Raw genomic sequence first — 22,026 nt, forward strand, 5'->3', positions numbered from 1 at the left:
GGATCGATATAGTTATATATATATATATATATATATATATATACATATATATTATTATCGGTCCATCTTACGGTAAATTTAAATAAGGATTAAGTTATATAAATCAGGTTTATTATTTTAAATAATGACAATCACCAACTGTAGGGCTTCTGCTGAACACTAATGCTGAACCCTAACCCTCTTCCAAATCCGGGGTTCTTCCGCTCCATCGTTTTCTCATCTTCCACACAGGTAACATTACCCTTCGTCTCCCCGCTACTCAGCTCCACACTCAATTGCAACTTGTTTCCATCTTCTCAGGCGATACGCGTATGTTTATTTCCGGCTACTTCTTTCACTCTTCTTCTATCCGGCTTTCTCTCATATATTATCGACTATTTGGTGGTTCAAGCCGTGGAATCTGCTTTGTATTTCGGTTTAGGATCAATTTTATGGTCTCTCTGTCACGATGAAAAGGATACGGGGCATTGCGGCATCTGCTTTCCGTTGTCATTTCTTCTATACGTGTAGGAGCTAAGATTTTGTAATATGTTAACATATTCCATAAGTTTATTGGGGCGGATTTTGATTGTATTGCTTGTCTCACTTAGCTTAAAGCGAACCCATTTGAATTTAAGTTGTTGTATGAGGCTTGTTGGTGTTTCTGGCGCCATTGTAGATGTCTGATGTGCGTATTGGAAGTTTTGGGTAAACGTCTGGCTTCTAAGGAATCATAAGGTCTTCATTGTTCCAAATCTCGAATGTATATAACAAGTTCTGTACGTGGGATTGCTTTTTTGGAGGTCTTGGAGATTAGATCCTCCTCCTTATTTTGTTTGGGTTAGTTTATTTCGACTGGTTTGGCTGAGCACATATTTGACTGGTTTTATGTTAGCACTTTTGGCATTATTATTTATTTTGAGTTGTTTCTCAGCCATTGGTGCCATAACTGCATTGTGACCGAACACATGCGTTATCTTTCCTGCCAAAAATTTCGCATGGAGGATTGGCTGTATGTTCTTAACCAAATAGAAAAAAAAAAGCAAGATAAGGTGTGATTTTCTTATTTTGCAAATAGAGCCAATATTCACCTATTTTAATGTTTTAATCCAACTTTGTTATCTCCTTCAAGAATCTTCACTGATTTTGGTATGTGGAAAAAACTATTGAGGTATTTTGCTTTTAAAAATTTTCTTTTGATTCCAACTAATCAACTGGATCTCCTTCCGTTTTAATTGAACCAAAACTTGTGCTAAAGACAGCTTATACGTTTTTTTTTTTTTTTCGCTGTAGCATATCTTTGTTTCTGTTACTAAAGACCCAACAGGATTTCATGTAAAACCCAATTCGGTTACCTGCATTTATTAAGTAAAATTATTCCCATGTGGCTTCTCAAAGATGATTTAGTTTTGGGTTCATTGTGATAATACGTTAAAATTCTTTGGAGAAGTACTAAACTTACAAATCCTGTCGCCCATATCATTATTTGGTGCGTAATATTGATGGCTAATTCATGCTTAAAAATCTCTTTTTTCACCATAGGTAATAGTCAGACCAACTGTCAATAACATAAGTCAAGCATGGCTTTGCCACTTACATCTTCCAAGCGACCTTTTGAACGCTATCCTAATGAGCCGAATGGAAGAGGAAAGTGGCAGAAGACTTCTCCATCTGTTTCCCAGCCAAATCAATTCAAAGTGCCACCAGGGTCTGTAGTTTTTCGTGTGCTCTGCCCTTCTTCAAAGACTGGAAGTGTGATTGGTAAAGGAGGTGGCATTATTGCAAAAATACGTCACGAAACTGGTACAAGAATAAAACTTGAAGATACTGTTTTTGGCTGTGATGAACGAGTTGTAACTATAAGTGGTCCTGCAAATTATTCTAAGTTTAGAAATGTCCAAAACAAACTAGATGATAGTGATAGTAATTCTGATGACGGGGAGGATAGTAGGGCTAGTGCAGAGGATTGCGAAGAAAAGGAGGATTCTTCCACTACTGATAGTTCAAAGTCAGCGAAGGCAACATCTTCAGTTCAAAAGGCTTTGCTGCTCATCTTTGAGAGAATAATTGAAGGTGAGCAGGAGAATGATGATGCAGATAAGACTAATAAGAAATCTCATTTTATAAGATTGCTGGTTTTGTCCAACCAAGTTGGTTGTCTTTTGGGAAAGGGCGGAAGTGTGATCAAGCAGATGTCGACTGACAGTGGAGCCCAAATCCGTATACTTCCCAGGAGCAAGCTTCCTTTGTGTGCATCACCACGTGAAGAAATTGTGCAGGTAATGATTGGATTGTTCAATCTGAATGCATGCTTGAATATGCTACCTTTATTACCTGGGCATTCCTTGATAGTTGTTTCCTTAATTATTATGTGGGGCAGGATTTTTTATTTTGGAAATTTGCATACCCAGCACAAAATTCTTAGATATTCTTAATCTCAAACCTAAATTTTCATATTTACATATATAGTTCTTTGGTGCTTTAAACCTATTCATGAAAAGGTGTATTTAAAAAGTGGTAATAGTGTTATTTTTGATGTGATGTTAAACATTCGAGTGTTATGTGTACAAAGAATTCTGTGCTATATATTTAAATGCCCTTTTTTCTTTAAGTACAAAAGTAGTTTTGGAACTTATTTGAACCTGGCTTTTAGCATTGGTTTCTTTGTTGCTATTATATTTTTTGGAAGATTCACCCAGGTTTTTACTATTCTATATTCAACTTCAGTGCTCAACATGTAATATATTGAATGTGAAATCTCTAATGGATGGTGATTTTTGTACATCACAATGGAGTACAGATCGCTGGAAGTGTAGAGTCTAGAAGGAGAGCTCTCCAATCAGTTTCTCAGAAGCTCACGGAGAATCCACCTCGTGATTGTGATTTCCCTGTAGACGATCTTCTCGGGTCATCATCACATACATATGCTTCTAATCCTCGCCCGGAGGCTTTTAACAAGAAAAATTATCTGCCCATTCAAGGCCCACCTCATCTTAATAGGACGTCATTTGATGCCAAAGACATTTCGTATTTTCCTAAGTTTCACGAAGGTTCTGTACCAGGACAGATGCCTGTTGCTCCAGAGGTTCTTGTCTTTCAATTGTTGTGTTCCAATGATATGGTTGGATGTGTGATTGGAAAGGGAGGTAATATTGTGAAGAACCTGCAGCATGAAACTGGCTGTGAGATTAAAGTCCTGGAGACTTCTGCCAAGACAGATTATCGCATTATAGTCATTTATGGTCCCGCGGTAATACTTTAATTGTTCTTTCTCTTTTTTTTTATGCTTTATAGTTTATTTTTGAAGTTTACTCAACACATATGAGTGACATTAGGGGTTTCTGTGTTTGTTAAATTTTTCGTGAAGTATTTGCAGAAGGTTTTCAAAAATGGCATCAAGGCTTAATTAAAATGGTCATTATTTTTCAAAATTTTATTTGAGGGGATTTAAGAAACTATAGCCTGATTTTTTTTATCATATTTTTCCGTGTTAAGCAGCCGGTTTTTTTTTTCATGGGGGTTTGGAATTGCTACCAACATGTGCTCTGTTATAACTTATTTGCTACTATCCTATGTCTATCTAATTTTATGTCTTTGTTTGCTTTTGAGGGGAAGTGGCATGTTGTTGAAGTGTATTGCTTTAGCTGTTTGGTTGAAAGGACTTTTGAGAGGAAGTGGGAAATTGCGAAGGAGATTGTGTCAACTGTTTGTTTTGGAAAGGACAGTGGAAGCTGAGTTTTTGCACCTGGACACATTTTGGTTCTGAAGTTCTTCGATGTTAGGTTTTTTTTAAACTAAATATTTTGAAGATTAATTTTTTGTTTGGCAGTGCCTTAGCTGTGTGCATGTGTGTAGGTCCTTGCCCGTTGATTCCCTTTAAGACTCATAGGTGAGTGGGGTAAATGTAAGAAAACCTTCAAAGATTTCTCAAGAATATTTGTTCTTATCAACTTATGTTCTTATATGTGTTGTCCATGTGAAGTTATATCCCTTGGAATTTTGGATGCGAGAGGGTAACATTTGTATTATGGATGATTTTTGTTAAAAGAGAAATGAATATGGGATGTTCAATCTGTTTTATGATACACGATGTAGGATAAGACTAAAGATGCAAACATTTCGTGGATACAAGTTTTGGTTTGATTCTTAATATTAGTTGCATTTGTTTTTGGCTATTTTAACTAAATCTTTTGTCAATACACATGCAAAAGTTTCTCATCCTGTGAAAAGCAAAAGTATTGAATGTTTAAAGACATATTACATGACTTGAAACAACTGCGTGGTGAAGTATGGAGGCGTTTTTATATTCATTTATCAGATGACAAGTTAAACAAACTTTTAATTAGCTTCAATTCTTTGCTCATTAAACCTTTCCTAGCACTACAAAGCTTAAGGGTCTGTTTGGGACAGCTGCAGCTTATCCAGATAAGCTGCTTATTATGATAAGTCGCTGATCAGCAGCTGATCCGGATAAGCTGTCTGACTGTTTGATTTGTGCATTTGGAAAACAACTGATTCTGAATAAACTACTATAGTTCTCTTTTGAATAAGTTGTTTAACTTTTGATTTGTGTGTTTTGAAAACAGTTGATTTACAATTTTTTTAGATAAATGAACAATCTGACACGCAGAAGTTGTTATGTTTTCAACAAAACTGCAATCTCTATCCCATAGATACTTTATAACGAGTTAAACCCCTTCAAACTCATTCGACACATACAGACCACCCAAAAATTGTTATTTACAATCTACCAACTCGAGTTAAACCCCTTCAAACTCATTCGACACATACATACCACCCAAAAATTGTTATTTACAATCTACCAACCTTCTTAATTCAATCATATAGGGGAGATAAAACCAAAGATTCATGAATTTATAGAAATAAAAACTACTCATTTCCCAATCACAAAGAGGGTAGCTGGCAGTCACACACACAAACACAACTAGGGAGAGGGATTCATGGAAATCGTATAAGTAAAATTTGTGATATTCATTACTATTCTTGGAGATGCAACATAACATTGATTTATTGGGAATGTTTAAAGTTTGTAAAATCACAAGTTCAAATGTTAAGACATGAAAGTACAAAAGAGTTGAGTTGTGTGTATGTAAAACTTCCAAAACAAATTCTAGAGACAATAATACAATATCATGTGGGAAAATGTTCAAGCTGCAACAAAATACTAATAATATAAAACAACCAACACTTTTACATTTACGTATGTCACACCAATGCTTTAGTTTTTACATTTATATATTTACGATCACATCAAAGAAATACAGTTACATATAAAAAAGTGAAATACACCTTCACACACTAATATGGAGTATCATGAGACAAAAAAAGAAAAAATAATATGTTAAAATTACAAGAAAAAAATGACAATATTGACTTTAAAATATAGAAACATATCACGACGAATGTTGCACGGTTCTGACACCCCAGAACCGTGAGCAAAGTTGTCATACTGGGAAGCACTCGAACCATAAGCGATGTAGACGAGAGAATATAATATAAACTGGTTAGGACTCGGTATCAAAATATTAAAGTTGGATTATGCTTGATTTGCTTGCACTCTTTTGTTCAGGCCAACTTACAGTAGCACTGAGCTGCAACGATATTATGTGGGAAAATGTTAAAGCTGCAACAAAATACTAATAATATAAAACAACTAATTCTTCTACATTTACATATCTCACACCAATGCTTTTGTTTTTACATTTATATCACTCAAATATTTCTGATCACATCAAAGAAACATAGTTATATATAAAAAAGTGAAAATACATTCACACACTGATATAGAGTATCATGAGACAAAAAAAAAGAAAAAATAACATGTTAAAATTACAAGTAAAAAAACGACAATATTGACTTTAAAATATAGAAGCATATCACGACGAATGTTGCACGGTTCTGACACCCCAGAACCGCGAGCAAAGTTGTCCGACTGGGAAGCACTCGAACCACAAACGATGTAGACAAGAGAATATGATATAAACTGGTTAGGACTCGGTATCAAAATATTATAGTTGGATTATGCTTGATTTGCTTGCACTCTTTTGTTCAAAAACAAGTGAAGCCAACTTACAACTTTAAATTTAGCACTGAGCAACATATTATTTTTTTAGCATACATAAAACCACACATTAGGTTTTGGCAAAATGGGAATAATATACCCATGGACATGCACTTCACAAAGATGCATGCTCTAAGCCACCAAAGTGAAACTGATGAAATTGTAAAAAAAAAAAGGAAATATCGTGTTATTGTTCGGAAAAACTAAATGAAAAAAACATATTATTCTTGACAATCATAAAAAAAAAAAATCTAATCTAGATGCAATAGCCGAGCCATAGCACAAACACTTAACGTGTTATGAATCACTGCACAAATGCACATTAACCGAACTAAATTTCACAATAAAACCTTATATCAGATCTCATCCATAAAAAAATCAGGTCTAAATGCAATATGCGAGGTTTCCCTGCCAAAACTCTAAAAAACTAGGTTTCACTCAAAAAATCTAAATAAACCTAAAAGAAATTTAAAAAAGTTTAAGCTAAGAGGCGTAACCAAAGAAAAATATGAAATATTAGAGAAAAGATACTCAAAGATAACAACTTGGTAGCCAAACAAGCAACCAAGAAGAATATCGAGCAACCAAGCAAGAATGGCGAACAATCGAGCCAACGGAGAAATAGAAGTAGATATTAGAAGACAAAAGCGACAAATCTCAGTTATCGCGGCCGAGGCCCAAAAACTTTTGAGAGGTGAATGTGGAGGCCGGGGTTAGGGTTTTTAGTGTTACATAATTATATATATTAGAATATATGAATTATATAACTTATATTATATAAATTACCCTCGCCCTGATAACTCAACTGGACAAGAAAAAAGTGGCTGGTGGTCTCCATGGAGGAAACTGCTAGCCACATTTGGAATTTGAGCCACATTTGGTAGCAGAGAAATGTATAGATTGCCAAATAATCTATTATAGTATTAAGACAAGCATAATAAATAGTAATCCATTGTCTTCATTAATCTAAGGAAAGAATATAATACTTCATAAAACCATCTGATTTAACGAGCCACCAAAAACTTCATAAATAGAAAGCATCATCCTTTCCAAGGTCCTTGTTAAGATCACCACATTATATTTCAGACTGTTGCATTTACATACATGCTTCAGGGAATACTTCAGTCCACACCCAAACATGGGCCATCCATCCAAGCTGCTTAATCACCCAACATGTCTAACATTTCTTCTAGCAGAATAAAGAGAACCCCCATTTTTGCAAGCAATGTATCAAGCCACAAATATATAGCCAAGCCACTGAACTGTAAGGAAACATCAGCCACTAAAGAAAATCCTTCATAGCAGTGGTTGCCCTAATAGACACGGGCCATCGAAGCTGCCTATAAATTGAAGGAGAAGTTTTAGCAGGATGCAGAGGAGGGCCGAGGCTTAACATCAACCATTGTATGGCTTCCTATAAAAAAACATAGACGCTCAAGCCACATTTGTATGCCCAAGCCAATTTTCGAAATATACAGGCAGTATGCGATATTTTTCCATACTTCAGTATTTATCCATCCAGGCTACTTTCTCGCCTTTACACACATATGGGTTATTTACATGCATTCCACACAATTCTATCGATGGATGGATGCATATATGGAGAGGGGGAGAGGAAGATTGACATACATAGCACTCAATTCATATGTATTTACACATTAACACCTAATCTTCATTAAAAAAATGCAGCCAAAAATAACTTCAATCAACACCCTCATGAATTATGCAAAGCAGCTGAAAGCTATAGCAGCAAGATGTAAGCCTCTCTAATAAGAATAAAGCTTACTGTAGAAACTTCAACATTTTGAGAAATTGAGCTACTTCTAGCCTTATTTGTAGTAGAAACTTCAACATTTTGAAGGGTGGCATGTTTCTAGAAACATGGATAAAACAAATAATAATAATAAGATGTAAACATAGTAATCTGAAATTCCTCTAAGCTACAGGAATCACCCCATCAAAGTGTTGCCCCATAGTAGATTGACGAGCTTAGAAGAAGGCAATTGCAGGGAGCACAACTGCCTCAAAAATGAACAATAAGAAATCTGAAATTCTAAACTGGTAGCATTATCATTATTACCGTTGAACCATTTCTACGAAATATGACAAAATCAGTGAGCACAACTGCCTAAAAAATGAGTGTGATCGTAAGGGTTGACAGAAAATGAATACAAAATCTGAAATTCAAACATGCTAGCCACTTTTCTACAAAATTTGGATTTACTGTGTAACCATAACCTTCTGAATTACATAGCTGCATATATTTTAATTGACAGCAGGTCAACAGTGAAATTCAAACTTGTAGCATTCTGTTTTGATAGAGCTGCAAGAAACGCCCCTTTGCAAATCTATCACAGCGAGATACAAAACTATTTCATATAATTTCAAATTGTTCAAAAGTTATACCAAGATGATTGGCATCAGAACCATAGTTGATGCAGAGAAGTAAGAGCAATGGTCTTCTCTCCTAAAGAAACTTCTGATAGCAGCAATAACTTCCTTTCTCACCTCCTTCAAGCATGTTTTGTAAACATGAGCAGACAATCCATCACGTTTTGCAAGGAAATATTTTTAATTCTTCTCTCCCTCTTTAAAATGAACTCCCCCTATCATATTCGAAATTTGTACATAACTAAGAAACTTTTGCATTTCATTTTGGGGCATTTAGATACATACCACACCAAATTCCTATGTATTTTACATATCTAACACCTCGACTTTAATTCAACTAGTCTGTGTATAAAGAACCTTTTTCTAAAATGGGATTATTTTGTTTAAAAGCTATCCTAGAACTAGGATGCTACAAAAAAGTTCTCAACTTTGCTTCCCATACACAAAATAGACTCAGAAAACAATATCCAATCAAAGAGATCACATGCTAAAACCTGATTTTCCAACATACTACGCAAAGTTCTCAGATTTGCTTCCCATCTAACATTGACTGGAAAGCACATTCTCCAAAACATAACCGAATGGAAGCTCAATAACTGAAAAGCCCTCAAAATTAAATAGCAAATGCCGCAACCAATAAGAATGCAATCAATAGCACATTCTACAAAACATAACTGAATGGAAGACCCTTCCAAAGCCCTTGCTCCTATCATATACCTCTGAAATAGCATAGGCTCCAACCACAAGCCAATATATGAATTGTTCTCTACCATAAATATACAACCATATAAAGATATATAAAAGTGTATATTCCACCAACCAAGATATACTTGAGGAAAAAAATCCCAATGCATCCAGATATCAAATAACCGTTTTTTTTCTATCTATCATAACTAGTTGGAACCGCATAAACTCTGGAGATGACTCCAAAAGTACAACCATTACCTCAGGATAATAGCCAAAACTACCAAACCCATGCGACTATGCTACCCTCCCAAAAACACCAAAATCTGCTACCATAGCAATTGCGAAGAAGTCAATAGGGAAAAGTGGCAACTCTCTACAAGTTCAAAATTCCGACATTTGCCGAAGATGTGCAATTCCCGAAGAAAGAATTGATATACCTTAATATCGAAGAAGATGGAGGAGCGAAAATGCCGAGGAAGAGGGAGGATTGGAAATGCCGAAGAAGATGAGGGAGGATTGGAAATGCCGAAGAAGATGAGGACCAGAAATGGCGAAGTAGAGGAGCGCCTAGGGTTTAGGAGATGCGAATGATAATAGGTAAGGAGTTGTGAACGAGTAGCGGGGAGGGTCATGGGAGTAATAAGAACTGAAAACACGAACGAAAACGTAGCCCGTGGGGGTCATTTCGAGGGGCCGCGTGTTTAACAAATTCAAAATACCGTTTGAGAATAAGCGGAAGTAACACAGAATCCAAAGGGTATGACGACGTTTCGAAAACGCCGCCCGCACTTATAAGCTGCCTCAAACGGGCCCTAAACCTGACTCTGCTTAGGCTGGCTACAATAATGTAACATGAGTCTCGTCCAGGTGTTTTGGCAAATGAGAAATTAGCTGTAAGTTATTTTTAAACTAAGTTCATAATTGAGCAAGATGCGTTTTTAGACTTTGAAGTGTGAAGCACATGGCATGAGCTTTAATTAAATGAAGTACGATCATTGAAATATCCTTTGTTTTTTATGTTTTCATAGATATTTTATCTGTTGACCATTGTTCTAGTTGAATTTACATTCAACTTCATTGGCTAATTCTACTTACACAGCACATGATCAAAGCTATATGATTTTATAGATAAGGGAGAGTGATCTGACTGCGTTATAATAGTAAAAAAAGGTTGGGTTGATTTAAAATGATAATATCGAGCATCTGCACGATGTAGAAGTGCATGAAAATCATGAAATAAATTATGAACGTGTCAGATAGGCTGCAAGGATACTTGACTAAAGCATAACATTTTGTGTAAAGAAAACCACCTTATTGCATTGATCCTTGTTCTGATTTGGATATCTGTAATTTAAAATAATTGAATGTAAGAATTTGATTAATCTCTCCTATTTACAAATTCATATTTTTTGGTGGCTTTTACAAGGCTATCGCCCGTTATGGTGAGCAAATGTTCATTATGTTTTGCCTTGATCAGAATGGCGATATTTGTGCAAACTAGCTCTGAAATATTTGGAGCAGAGTTGCTATTGAGTAATGTGCTTTGCGGTACTTTTGCTTGCTCATAGTATTTCATCTCAATCTTGCTACAGATTTAATGGGGTAGGCTTCTATACGATATGGAACCAAAAATAGTAGATGCCTCTTGAGCTCACAGCAGTTGCCCCTCGAGCTCCGCCAATATCCTGCCCCTCAAGACTATTCGACACTGGATATCAATGTAGTACTATCCCATAATGTATGAATCCCACTCATATAAAATCTTGAAAGGGGTGATTTGCGTTGCAGTATGATACAAAGTGTTATGCCAATATTTGTTTTATGCAATCCACTTGGCCTAAAGTTTCTTCGTTTCTGATACAAAACAATCCAGGCCTGTCTCCTCACTTTTGTCGATCACCTCCATATGGTCGTCGGTTTGAGGATGATATGTTGCGCTTATCTTAAGGACCGTTCCTTATAACTTGAACAACTTTTTGGGATTGGCTTTGGATTGCATTATCCCTGTTTCATACAATAGATTCCCATACTTCATGCAAACAGACTAGTTCAATATGAACATCGCAGCGACTGAGACCATTGTGTAGGGTTGTCGTAATGTGATGAAATGTGCATACTTGTATTAGCGATCAACTGCGGCCAAGATCATCTTAAACCCTTCTGATCTTGACAGCCCCTCTATAAAATCAATCATCTCTTTTTCCCAAACTTTCTTCGTTAAGGCTAAGAGCTGTAACCCTCTTTGTATCATTCTCAAATACTTGTGTCGTTTGCACACATTGCACATTGCTATCATTTTCTCTCTGTCTCTGCTCATCTCTATCCAATAAAGCTCTGTCGATAAATAACTGTATGTCTTTTGTACTCTGGAGTGCCCCTGAATGGCACTGTCGTGAAACTTATGTAATTATTTGGGGATGTATTTCAATGTTCTCGACAACACGAAACAACCGTGGTACAATAGTTGCCCTTTTTAATGCATATTTTGAATGACTGTTGGGTCTTGTAGCTACTTTACTCGTATTTTTTCAGCCTTTCCTCTTGCTCATGCCCTTCTTAGCTTTCCAATTCTGGCCCAAGGATATTGATAAGGTTGTCAACTAGGGCTTCTTTCAACTTACTTGACATTGCTTCAACGACTTTATTCTGTGTTCCTAACTGATACTAAATCTAAAAATCATATAGCAATAACTTAGATATCCACATCTGATATTTTTTGGTCACCATCCTCTGCTTAAAAAAATACTTTAAGCTCTCTTGGTCTATCCTGGCTAGAAAGTGTTGCCCCAACAGCTAGGACATCACTTCTGAATGACCAAGACAATAGACATCAACTCCCACTCGTACACTTACTTAAGCACGCTCTAGTTGTGAGCACCTGACTGAAGTAGGCAATCAACTGGTTGTCCTGCATGAGTATTGCTCCCAATCCATATCGTGACACATCCGCCTCTACCACAATTGATCGACAAAAATCTGGGAGTGCTAATACTAGAACACTGATCACGACTTTCTTAATATGTTTGAAGGTCTGAGTTGTCGCTTCCCTCCACTTATAATAGTTTTTCTTCTGCTGCTCTGTTAGTTGCCATCCTATCATGTCGCACCCCTTATGAGTTTTTAATAGCATCCAAAGAGATTTAGGATTCCCCTCATCTTCTTCAAACTTCTTGGCGAAGGCCAGTCCACCATCGCCTTGATCTTGAACTGGTTTGCTGCTACTTCTATCCTAGTCACCACATATCCTAGGCGCTCCACCTGCAACTGTGCAAAGAAACATTTCTTCAAGTTGGCGTATAAATGATGCTCTGTCAAAAACTTCTCCAATACTATTCTCAGTGCCCCACATGCTCTGTCTGAAATGCTTTGGCATGTCTTTTTGAAATGACATTGTCTAGTTCATCGGTGCCATGGTCGTCGAAACACTCTTGTAGGATCCTCCCGTGGTGTCACCTTTTCCTCGTTTTCTTCACTTGTTTCTTGAATTTCATCATCCGTGCGAGCTCTATCATTTTCTTCAATCCACGCAGTCTCAATGGTTGGAGGGCAGCTCAGATGTCGGGCTTTAGGCCTTTCAAGAAGTTCCCCTCCATTACTGTTGTGGAAATACCCCTCAACTATCCCAACAAAAGCTCAAATCTCTCTTTATATTCTGTGATCGTTCCCTCTTGAGCCAAATCATAGAATTTCCTGTGCAGATCTCCTTCCCGAATGGCTTAGAAATTTTTCAACAAGCAATCCTCAAATTCCTCCCACAAATGTATTGGGCACCTAACCTCCATCCATTAAAACCATGCTAGGGCCTTTCTCTCCAAACATAACTCTGCCGCCATGTGTTTCTCTTCCTCTGTTAACACATTTGCTGTAAAGTGTTGGTCTACTCGATACACCTATCCATGTGCAGCTTTCTCTTTGAAGATCGATTTCTTCAATTTCCTTACCCTCACATCGCCAGGCTAACTTTCTTTCCCTTCAACGTTTCCTCTAGTGTCTTGGTTGAAACTCCCTCTTTCAATCATAGTCATATCTCACTCCCTATTCTCTTCCTTCTTCATGCTCATCCGTGCCCATTGCACCAACCCTCCAATTTTCGGCTCAACGTCCTCCATTGAAAGTCTCCACCCCCTCCTGTTGGAGTCTTAGGGGGAAGCTCTTAGTAGTAGATGTTTTCATCCTCGTTGTCCTCTCGTTTGATCTCCTCCCTTTTGATTTGGCCAATGATTCGCTGATCAACCCTTTGTCAGAGTTTACAATTTGAGGGATTGGTGGGGACTTGAATTGCATTTCCATGAGCCTCCTTATCATCTCTCATATATCCCCTATGCTCTTAATTATGTCTTCCATTCGGTTTTCTATGGAAGGATACCTATCATCTATGATGGCAAACCTTTCCCGATCTGATTTGTCTTACTTCCCCTTCCAACACATCAACTTTCATTGTTGGCATTCCTCTGAGATCTTGCTCTTATACTAATTTGATACAATCCGAAACAAAAAACAACGAACAAACAACGAATAAATTGCAATAGAGGTGGTGAAACTCAAACGAGGGCTGATTTTATTAATTTCAAAGAAAGCAAACAAGATACCACGTTGAGCTACTATTCGAGAGGTGGATCGTCTCTCCACAAACCCTGGACTCTGCTAGGAACACCAAGAGTAAAAAAAACTGTAGCAGCATAAAAGATAAAACAAACCCTAGGCACTAGCCCACCTAAATATTTTCCAAGAAGCCTTTCAAACTTTCCCCCAAAATTCACTTAATTTCATCTCTTGTGTACGTGTTTAAAGCCTTAGTGGGCCCCATTTGGGAGCTGGAATCGCTTACGGCTGTGCCAGGGTATTCTGCCATCTTCTTCTGAACCCGTCAGCGTCTAGATGGTAGTAGGAGCGGACCGGTTGGCCGTGTCCAAACTGGTCATGCCTGTATCGGGGCAAAACAGAAACAGGCGTAACAGCATCCTGGACTGGAACAATGAACTTGTATACTATCTTGAAGGTCCCTTCAAGCTGCTCCTTGTCATCCTTGGTATCCCACCATTTATCAGATTAGTCTAGATGTTAAATTCTTATGATAATTTTAGGTATTTTTAAGTTTTGTTCAATTGTTCTCTCTTTTATGGTTCATTTTCAGGGCTAGCAATAAATAGTTCTGGTTTTACTATTCCTATATGTATAACCCTCAAATTTTGTTGGATACAGTCCAATTTCCTTCTGTTGGAAAAATGGACTTTCAAGTTGGTCGTTTGTGGATCTGGTGTGCCTTACCTCTTTCCATAGTCTTAGAGACGTGTGAATTAACCGAGTTCCTTTCTTATAGATAAACTTTCTTTTCTGCAGATCAACCGCCCTCTCATCCTCTACTTTTATCTGCTCACTGTCCAATCCAAAGTCCCTTGTCGCCATTCTTCCTATTTGCCAGTCAGTTGAAACCGCTTTGTTTTTTGAGTAAACTGTTTTCAACTCTTAATATAGCATAGTTTGTCCTTGCCAAACCCACCCATCACATAGATTAATTTCTTACTGCTTTTAGATTTCTTTACTCAACACTTACCAACCTTCCACTATGCTTATTGGGTACAGTTTTCTCCGAGCTTGATGTTAACATATAGCTACCACATATGAACTCATTGAACAGCCTTCCTTATCACAGAATATTTAGAATTACTTCTTTTTTAAACTAGTTCTCTTTTCTGTACGTTGTGGATTTCATGTTCTCTTAGTTTTGTTATTCATTATTTTTTTTTTCTGTTAACATAATGTAGTATCAAACCTTGTTTTGTATGTTCTGTGATGACATGGCTTGATAAGCAATATTTTGTTTTTTTGAAGAGAAAGTTTTGAGTAGTGAGACACCATTTATAAGTTAAAAGAAGTAGAATTGATAAAAAAAAAATGCTTAAAGGCACATGTATTATTTTAACTTAGATTTTGATCTTGTAATATCTGTGGATAATCAAATTGTCTTATGGATAGGCCGAGGTACCTTTCACCCATTTTACTAAAGATATATAATGTGATGTTTTTTGTGTTAAATAATATGATGGAACTTAGCAGTAAATAATATTATGTTTTAATAAGCTTGGATGTCTTTTGGATTAGATTATTTAGAAAAAGAGAAAATCAACAAAAACTCAGGGTTTGTTTGGGATCACTTTTGTTTTTTTTATTTTTGTTTTTATTCTATTTTTTTATTTACCTTTAAAAATATGTTTTAGTGCATCTTTTGCATGTTTTTATTTTTATTTCTAAAAACAAATTACTTATTTTTAAAAACATTCAAAACATCTAAAAATTATTTTCAATGTTTTTAAAAAGATATAAAGATGTTATATCATACTAAACATGTTTTATTTTAAGTCACAACATAAACAAAACACAAAATAAAATAAAATAAACGTGATCTCAAATTGCTCCTTGGTAATGTGGAAAATGTGAAAAGTGAAATGGGCGTGTTGTAAAACTAGGGAAGATCAAGGGAAAAGTCTGTGTTAGAGATACTTAAGTGTGGCCTGATAGGATACAAGGTTTATTATTAAACTTTGGTGATATGTGCGAGCACAACTGAAAGCATATGTTGCAACTATTACCTGTAAATATTATTAATGTGAATGACATGGGAATGTAAAGGAGTTAGCCCTGCGGCTTGGGTTAGGAGTTTTAAAAGGCAATGCTTAAACTAAAGCTAACAAATGTCAGTCAATGAAAATATCCTTAGCGAAGGGTTTATTATGCTGATTCTCATAATTGATAGCTCGTGATCATGTTACGCTTAAATACTAGAATGTATTTAATAGATTAAAGTACATGCTCCTTTAAGTGTCTTATAAAATGTAAGGTTCAGTAGCAGCAGCATATCATTTCTTTCAATTCGTTTGATGGTAATTCAGTTAGGTTTGCATATATTCAGAACAATTAACTTCAGATTTAGTGATTGGCTTCATAAGATGAACAATAAATCCAAAAAAATTATGGATATCTGTTTAATTTATTATATTGGTTTTTCATTATGTAGCTCCCAGGTGATAGAATATCCCCATCACAGGATGCACTTCTTCGTGTCCTTCATAGAATTTTTATAGAAGGTTCTAAGAGTGAAGATAATACTGCCATGGCTCGGCTTCTTGTTGCTCCCAATCAAGCAGGTTGTCTTATTGGAAAAGGTGGTTCCATAATAGAAGAAATGAGGAAGCTTTCTGGAGCCCAGATTCGTATTTTGAGTAATGATCTGGTCCCAAAGGGCGTGTCAGAACATGAAGAAGTTGTTCAAGTATGATACACTCTATTGCCTTATTTTAACATGCATTCACCGTAGTTTGCGTAGCACATCATAATTTGTTTTTCTCGATGCATGCTTTATGCAGCATTGTCAGTGTGCAGTTCTTTTTTTGTTGTTATCAGTTGCAAATTGAAATCTTCGTCTCATTTATAGGTAAGTGGTGAATTTGGAACTGTTCGGAAAGCAATTTTGCAAATAACTGCGAGGCTCAGAGGTCTTCTTTTTAGTGATAAAGCATCTACTTTTCTTGATCAGATGTCTCCATTTGGTTCATACATGGGCAGGGAACCTTCACCACCTCCAAGATTATATGCCCGTCATCCACATGAGAATATATCTGCTCTCGCTCATCCACTTCAGGGCTCACCTTGGTTCAATAAGGTTAAGTTAGGATGGCATTAATCAGTTCTTGATTGCTATTTTGTTCTTTAGAAAAAGTACTAATTTTAATTTTTTTTTTTAGAAGTAAATATATCTTATATACATACGTTTTTGATGTTATTTGTGATACTGAAGTGTTAGAGAAGTAAGTATCAAATATTTTGATGAATTGAGCCTGAGGATGATTCATTTTGAAATAGTGTTCACTTTTTTATTTAAAAAATTAGTTAGATTGAAATTTTGGATGAATTATTTTCCTCTTTTTACATTTTTACATCTCTATTTGAAATAAGGGCGTGCCTGAGATTTAAAATTGATTTGTTAGCTCATCACTTTTATTCGCATTTTGAAATAGTGTTCACTTTTTTATTTAAAAAAAATTAGTTAGATTGAAATTTTGGATGAATCATTTTCCTATTTTTACATTTTTACATCTCTGTTTGAAATATTTAAAAATTGATTTGTTAGCTCATCACTTTTATTCGCAAGTTATTTAGCAAGCTGAGTTTGAACTAGTTAATGAATCTACTTTACATGGCAAAGAGGCTTTTCTTCGACTTGTATGTCTGATATGCGCCTTATTTTTCTGTGCGGACTCCTGACGTAGCTCTATGTGCCGCGGAGGTTATTCCTGAGTTATTTTCAGGTTATTTTTGGGTTATTTTCAATAATTCCGAAATAACCCAGAATTAACCCAAAAATAAAGACGGCAGGTTATTTCTGGGTTATTTTCAGGAAAGTAACCCAGGAATAACCTCCGCGGGACGTAGAGCTGCGTCAGTTGTCCGGTCAGAAAATGCGCTCCTGATTTGCACATCATATGTACTAATCCTTTAAAATTACTTTAAAACTGTTATAATTTTAAATTGGCAGCAAAATTTACTCCTAAAACGTACTTCTAATGGCAATATGCTACAACTATGAAATTATGTCAACTGTATGTAAAACCACATATCATATGTTTGATATTTTAAGTTATTCATCATTAGTTTTAAATAATAATAAAATTATAAATAATTTAAACACAAATAAATCAACGGATCTTAGATTTTATTTTTGCATATTAGTCTTTATAAATATACAATTTAAGCTATTCTTGAAGTTCCCAAAGCTAAGATAACCTAACAAACACAATCATCATTATCACGTTTGTAATAAGTAATTTGAAATACTTAAAAGATATTCTGTTGCAAGTTGTTCCATGATGAAGAATTCAAGGAGGCAGGGTTATATTAAGGCCTAAGTAGTATATGAAAATTTAACACACACACACACACAAAATAAAAAAAGAGTTGATAAATGGTGCTCTAGGGGCTTTTATGCGAAATGCCTGAGAAGAAAAAAAGTTACATGGCATAACTCAGTTAAAATGATTCCACTATTCAGAAAAATGTTACAGAATTTATCTACTTTTGAACAAAATAAAATAATATTACAAGAATGTGAGAAATTGGAGAAGTGACATGGGCGGTGATGGAAGACTGACAATAGAGACTCTGGATGGCGATCTTGATTTATTAGCATCGACGACGATAGTAGCTAAGCAACAATGATCCAACAACTTTAGTAGTCATAGCTAAGTGACGATGATCTGACAATAATGATCTGGCAATGGAGGTCCAACTGTGGCAATGGCGTCGATCGGGAACCGGTGTTTTGATAGCAATTGTGATAGCAATCAAGCAACAATGATAGCGAACAAGCAACACTGATGGCACAATCCATGACCATGCTCCAGTGGCTGATAGGTGAAGGTGATCTGATGATAGTGGGTACTTATAGATTGTTAACTCGAGAAGATTACAATGGTTTGGCTACAATAGCGACAACTGCGGCATCAAAGTAGCGATTGTGGTTCAGTTAAAAAAGTTGTAGTAGGTCAGATAATGCTAATCCATCGTGGCGACGACCTTAAGAAGGTTGTTCATTATTGTGGTGACGACGATTGAGAGATGGTGATATGGCCACAACGATAGTGGACACAACAATGACGGTAATTAGGTATTGGTGATTTGACATAGCAGCGATCAAGAGATAATGTCCTGACGATGATGGTGTTCCAATAGTGGTGACATGACGACGACGAAGATTGTGGCCATGAAATAATGGTTTGATAGTAGCAACAATGATTCAATGTCGATAGGGTGACAGTGGTTTGGCATGGTGATAATTGTTTGACGTTGATAGCCGAATGACTTTAGTAGGCTGATTGTGGCTTGGCGTATGTTGAGTGTAGGTGGTTTAGTGGCAATGGCAGGCCAACAATAGTGCTCTGACATAGCGATGGTGGCCCTACATTCGTGGTTTGCTGATGGCAGCGTGACAATGGCTGAAGTGGCTTAATGACGGTGGAGGTGTGTTGGCTGGTGGGGAGTCCAACATGGCTCCAGTGGCTAGGCATGGTAGTGCATGATGATAGCAGTGATCTGAAGTCAGTGGTTCGATGATGTCGTCCTTACGACTGTGGCAGTGGCCTTACAATAGTGAATCAAGGGTAGCAGTCGATGTTATGTCATCAACAATTTAACGTGGCAATGGTGGCACAGCGTCGACCTTCATGTGTTGGTCCCATGTCGGCGAAAGTCGGGTGGAGTCGGTGCAATGATAGCGGTGATCTGGCAATAGTGGCGGCAACCGAGCGGTCGTGGTTCGGTAGTGGCGTAGCAGTGGCGAAGGTGGGGCTAGGCAGCTGTGTCCTTTGATGGTTGGGGTTGAGCGGCGGTGGAACGATGAAGTCCTTAAGAGCATAGAGCTCTCTTCAATCTTCTCATCAACTCATGTCCCCCCCCATGAAGAGTGTGAAGGTTTATAGATATTAGGAGTGGCAGTTCATAAATAATACATGAATACGGAACATTTCATCGGATGATCATGAGTGATTACATTTATAGTATGATATTCCATGACTATTTATGTGTCTGAATGATGCAAAAATTGAGCAATCGTCGGTGTGTTAAATTCTTCTCATCCAGAAGCTTAATTTGACTTTTTATTTGCTAGATTTGGAGATTATTTGGTCTCTTAAAGTATGTTAAGAAGTTTTTTTTTTATGTTTTAATTGCATGAACCTGACTCAATTGGGTTCAAATCAATCATTTGTAGATGTCATTTGATTTGTCTTAATGAGACATCTCATTTGATCATAACTTATGATCCAAATATGCATCGAGATTCGTTCAATTCAATATAATATTTTGGGAGCAGATTAGTAGTCCTTTAGATGTCGATGGCAGAGACGTTGAAATTTATCTCAAATTATCCATAATTAGGAGGTTTAAAATAACAATCTTGAAAATATTATTGAGGTGCACCCGTTCCTTAGATCCCATCTCGAAGTCATGAGTTGATCAAATTTTTTCAATATTTATTTGAAAGTATTTATTTTTGTTTAAATTGTCGAAAATGATCCCGATGACTAAGTGCAGCTGAAAATATATAAGCAATGACAGCTAGTAGGGCTATTAAAAAGCTCGTTGTTCGTGAATAGCTTTTATTTGGTTTGTTAAGTAGCTCATGTTCGAAATTAGTGAACTGAATATGAACAAAATTTTTAGTGTTAAATTACAAATGAGTCAAACACTAAAAACCCTTTTGTACAAACGTGTTCGACTCATTTTAGCTCGAAAAAAAAATTATATTTATTATTTATATAATAATATGTTATGTATATATTTATATCTAAATTTAAATTGTCATAGATCGTGCGGTCATATTGTTGGTACGGATTTGAATCTAATACCCTACATTTATTTTTCTAATTTATTTAAATGAGTTGATTTCAATTCGACCACGAACAAGAATGTATAAATCGAGCCGAACAGAAATACATTGTTCACGAGCAATTTTGAACATAAATCAATTTTGAATAGAATTAATTTCAAACGAATTGAATATTAACCCAACATGAGTTTGCTCAAGCTCAACTCGTTTACACCTCTAACTGCACGCAGCAATGATGGTGTGCACGCCAGATGCGTTGATAACTCACTTGCTCATGTACAGGCAAACTAGATGTGTTCTCGCATGTCCGCGCCAAGGTGGGTTGCGTGTACGTAAATAATAAGCGTGTGTGCGCACTTGGAACATAAATTCTGATTTTTTTTTCTTTTTTTATAGATTTTTTGTACTATTTTTAAAAGGAAAATTATATATGAATTAAAAAATTCAAAATTTTTCAGGAATTTAGATTTTTTACCTCCAAAGAATTTCTCTTGTTTTCTCTTGCTTGGATCTATAAACATCCAACTTGAGGTCAAGGGGGCAACACAATAATGAGCTGTATTCATATTTTTTATGATGAAATTTTGATTTTTTTTTAAATTAAAAGTTAAGGTCATATTTGTTGGACAGATTGAACTTGAAGGCGGCTAAAGCCCGCGGTCCTATGATGAAGCACCTATCTTCTCTTGAAAGAGGGTTTGTCTGCCTTCATCTTACAGATCAGGTTTTTAGGCGTTCAAGGCTCGTGGTCATATGATGAGGCACTCGTCTTCTCTTAAAAGAGGTGTTGGTTGCCCTCATCGAACAACTTACTTTGGAGGTGATTGTTGACCTCACTTTTGGTTGAGGTTTAGTTTTTCCTCTTTAGTATAGCCATAGGACTTTCCTATTGACTAGTCTTAGAAAACTAGAAAAGGTACCCTCACCATTAGAAACTCAAAACTCTTTTCTTTACTCAACTTGAAGTTTCACATATTGGTCCTAACCTCTAATATTTAGAAGGTAAGATCATTATGAGGGAACTCAAGGAGAGTCTCTATAGGAGTGTCAATCCTGAGGACAAAACCTGAGTGGTCTGGTCTTGGTTAGGCTAGCTTGCACACACTACACTTTCTCACACAACCCAAACCCCTAGCCTTTTGGCTAAGAGGGTACTAAGATCAATACATGAGAGCCCAAAATGGGGATTTCATTGATTCATGGTTTTTTTAGAATGGATATTTATCCAATTCTACTTGAAATGCCCAACTTGGTCTTTTTGCCCTAGACACCTCCAAATTACCTAACTGCCATTGAGACCCAAATTTGGCCAAAATTCTCAAATTTTTGCCAAAATACCTAAAATTGCTCAAAACTTGTTCCAAAGACTTTGAATACATCCAAATTTGCCAACATTGACAAAAATGACCACAATTGACAAAATGCCCCTCCATGGCCCAAAAATCCAAAAATTCCAAAAATTCCTAAAAAATCCTAATAAATCCAAAATATTCCCAATTTCATTTTG

The 22,026-nt window shown here is 36.3% G+C and overlaps 1 protein-coding gene across 3 annotated transcripts; it reads left to right on the forward strand.

Moving 5' to 3' along the window:
• The first annotated feature begins 163 nt into the window (after positions 1-163).
• LOC110025859 (KH domain-containing protein HEN4-like) lies at positions 164-16,977 on the forward strand. Of its 3 annotated transcripts, XM_020726554.1 has the most exons (6): positions 174-231; positions 301-309; positions 1,522-2,258; positions 2,780-3,229; positions 16,155-16,409; positions 16,572-16,977. In XM_020726554.1, the coding sequence occupies exons 3-6, from the start codon at positions 1,560-1,562 to the stop codon at positions 16,818-16,820; spliced, it is 1,653 nt and encodes a 550-aa protein (XP_020582213.1). In that variant the 5' UTR covers positions 174-231; positions 301-309; positions 1,522-1,559; the 3' UTR covers positions 16,821-16,977. The 3 variants fall into 3 exon arrangements, with proteins under 3 accessions (XP_020582197.1, XP_020582213.1, XP_020582205.1); XM_020726538.1 differs by lacking the exon at positions 301-309 and having other exon boundaries at positions 164-231; XM_020726546.1 differs by lacking the exons at positions 174-231; positions 301-309 and adding an exon at positions 336-506.
• Positions 16,978-22,026: the final 5,049 nt, after the last annotated feature.

This window comes from Phalaenopsis equestris, unplaced genomic scaffold (genome assembly GCF_001263595.1).
Source record: "Phalaenopsis equestris unplaced genomic scaffold, ASM126359v1 Scaffold000002, whole genome shotgun sequence".
Classification (NCBI taxonomy): domain Eukaryota; kingdom Viridiplantae; phylum Streptophyta; class Magnoliopsida; order Asparagales; family Orchidaceae; genus Phalaenopsis; species Phalaenopsis equestris.

Bases quoted from the DNA above. Each gene is read 5' to 3' on its own strand.
- LOC110025859 (XM_020726538.1), top strand. From the start codon at position 1,560: ATGGCTTTGCCACTTACATCTTCCAAGCGACCTTTTGAACGCTATCCT. The intron at 2,259-2,779 runs GTAATGATTGGA...AATGGAGTACAG, and splicing joins CACGTGAAGAAATTGTGCAG to ATCGCTGGAAGTGTAGAGTC. The intron at 16,410-16,571 runs GTATGATACACT...TCTCATTTATAG, and splicing joins AACATGAAGAAGTTGTTCAA to GTAAGTGGTGAATTTGGAAC.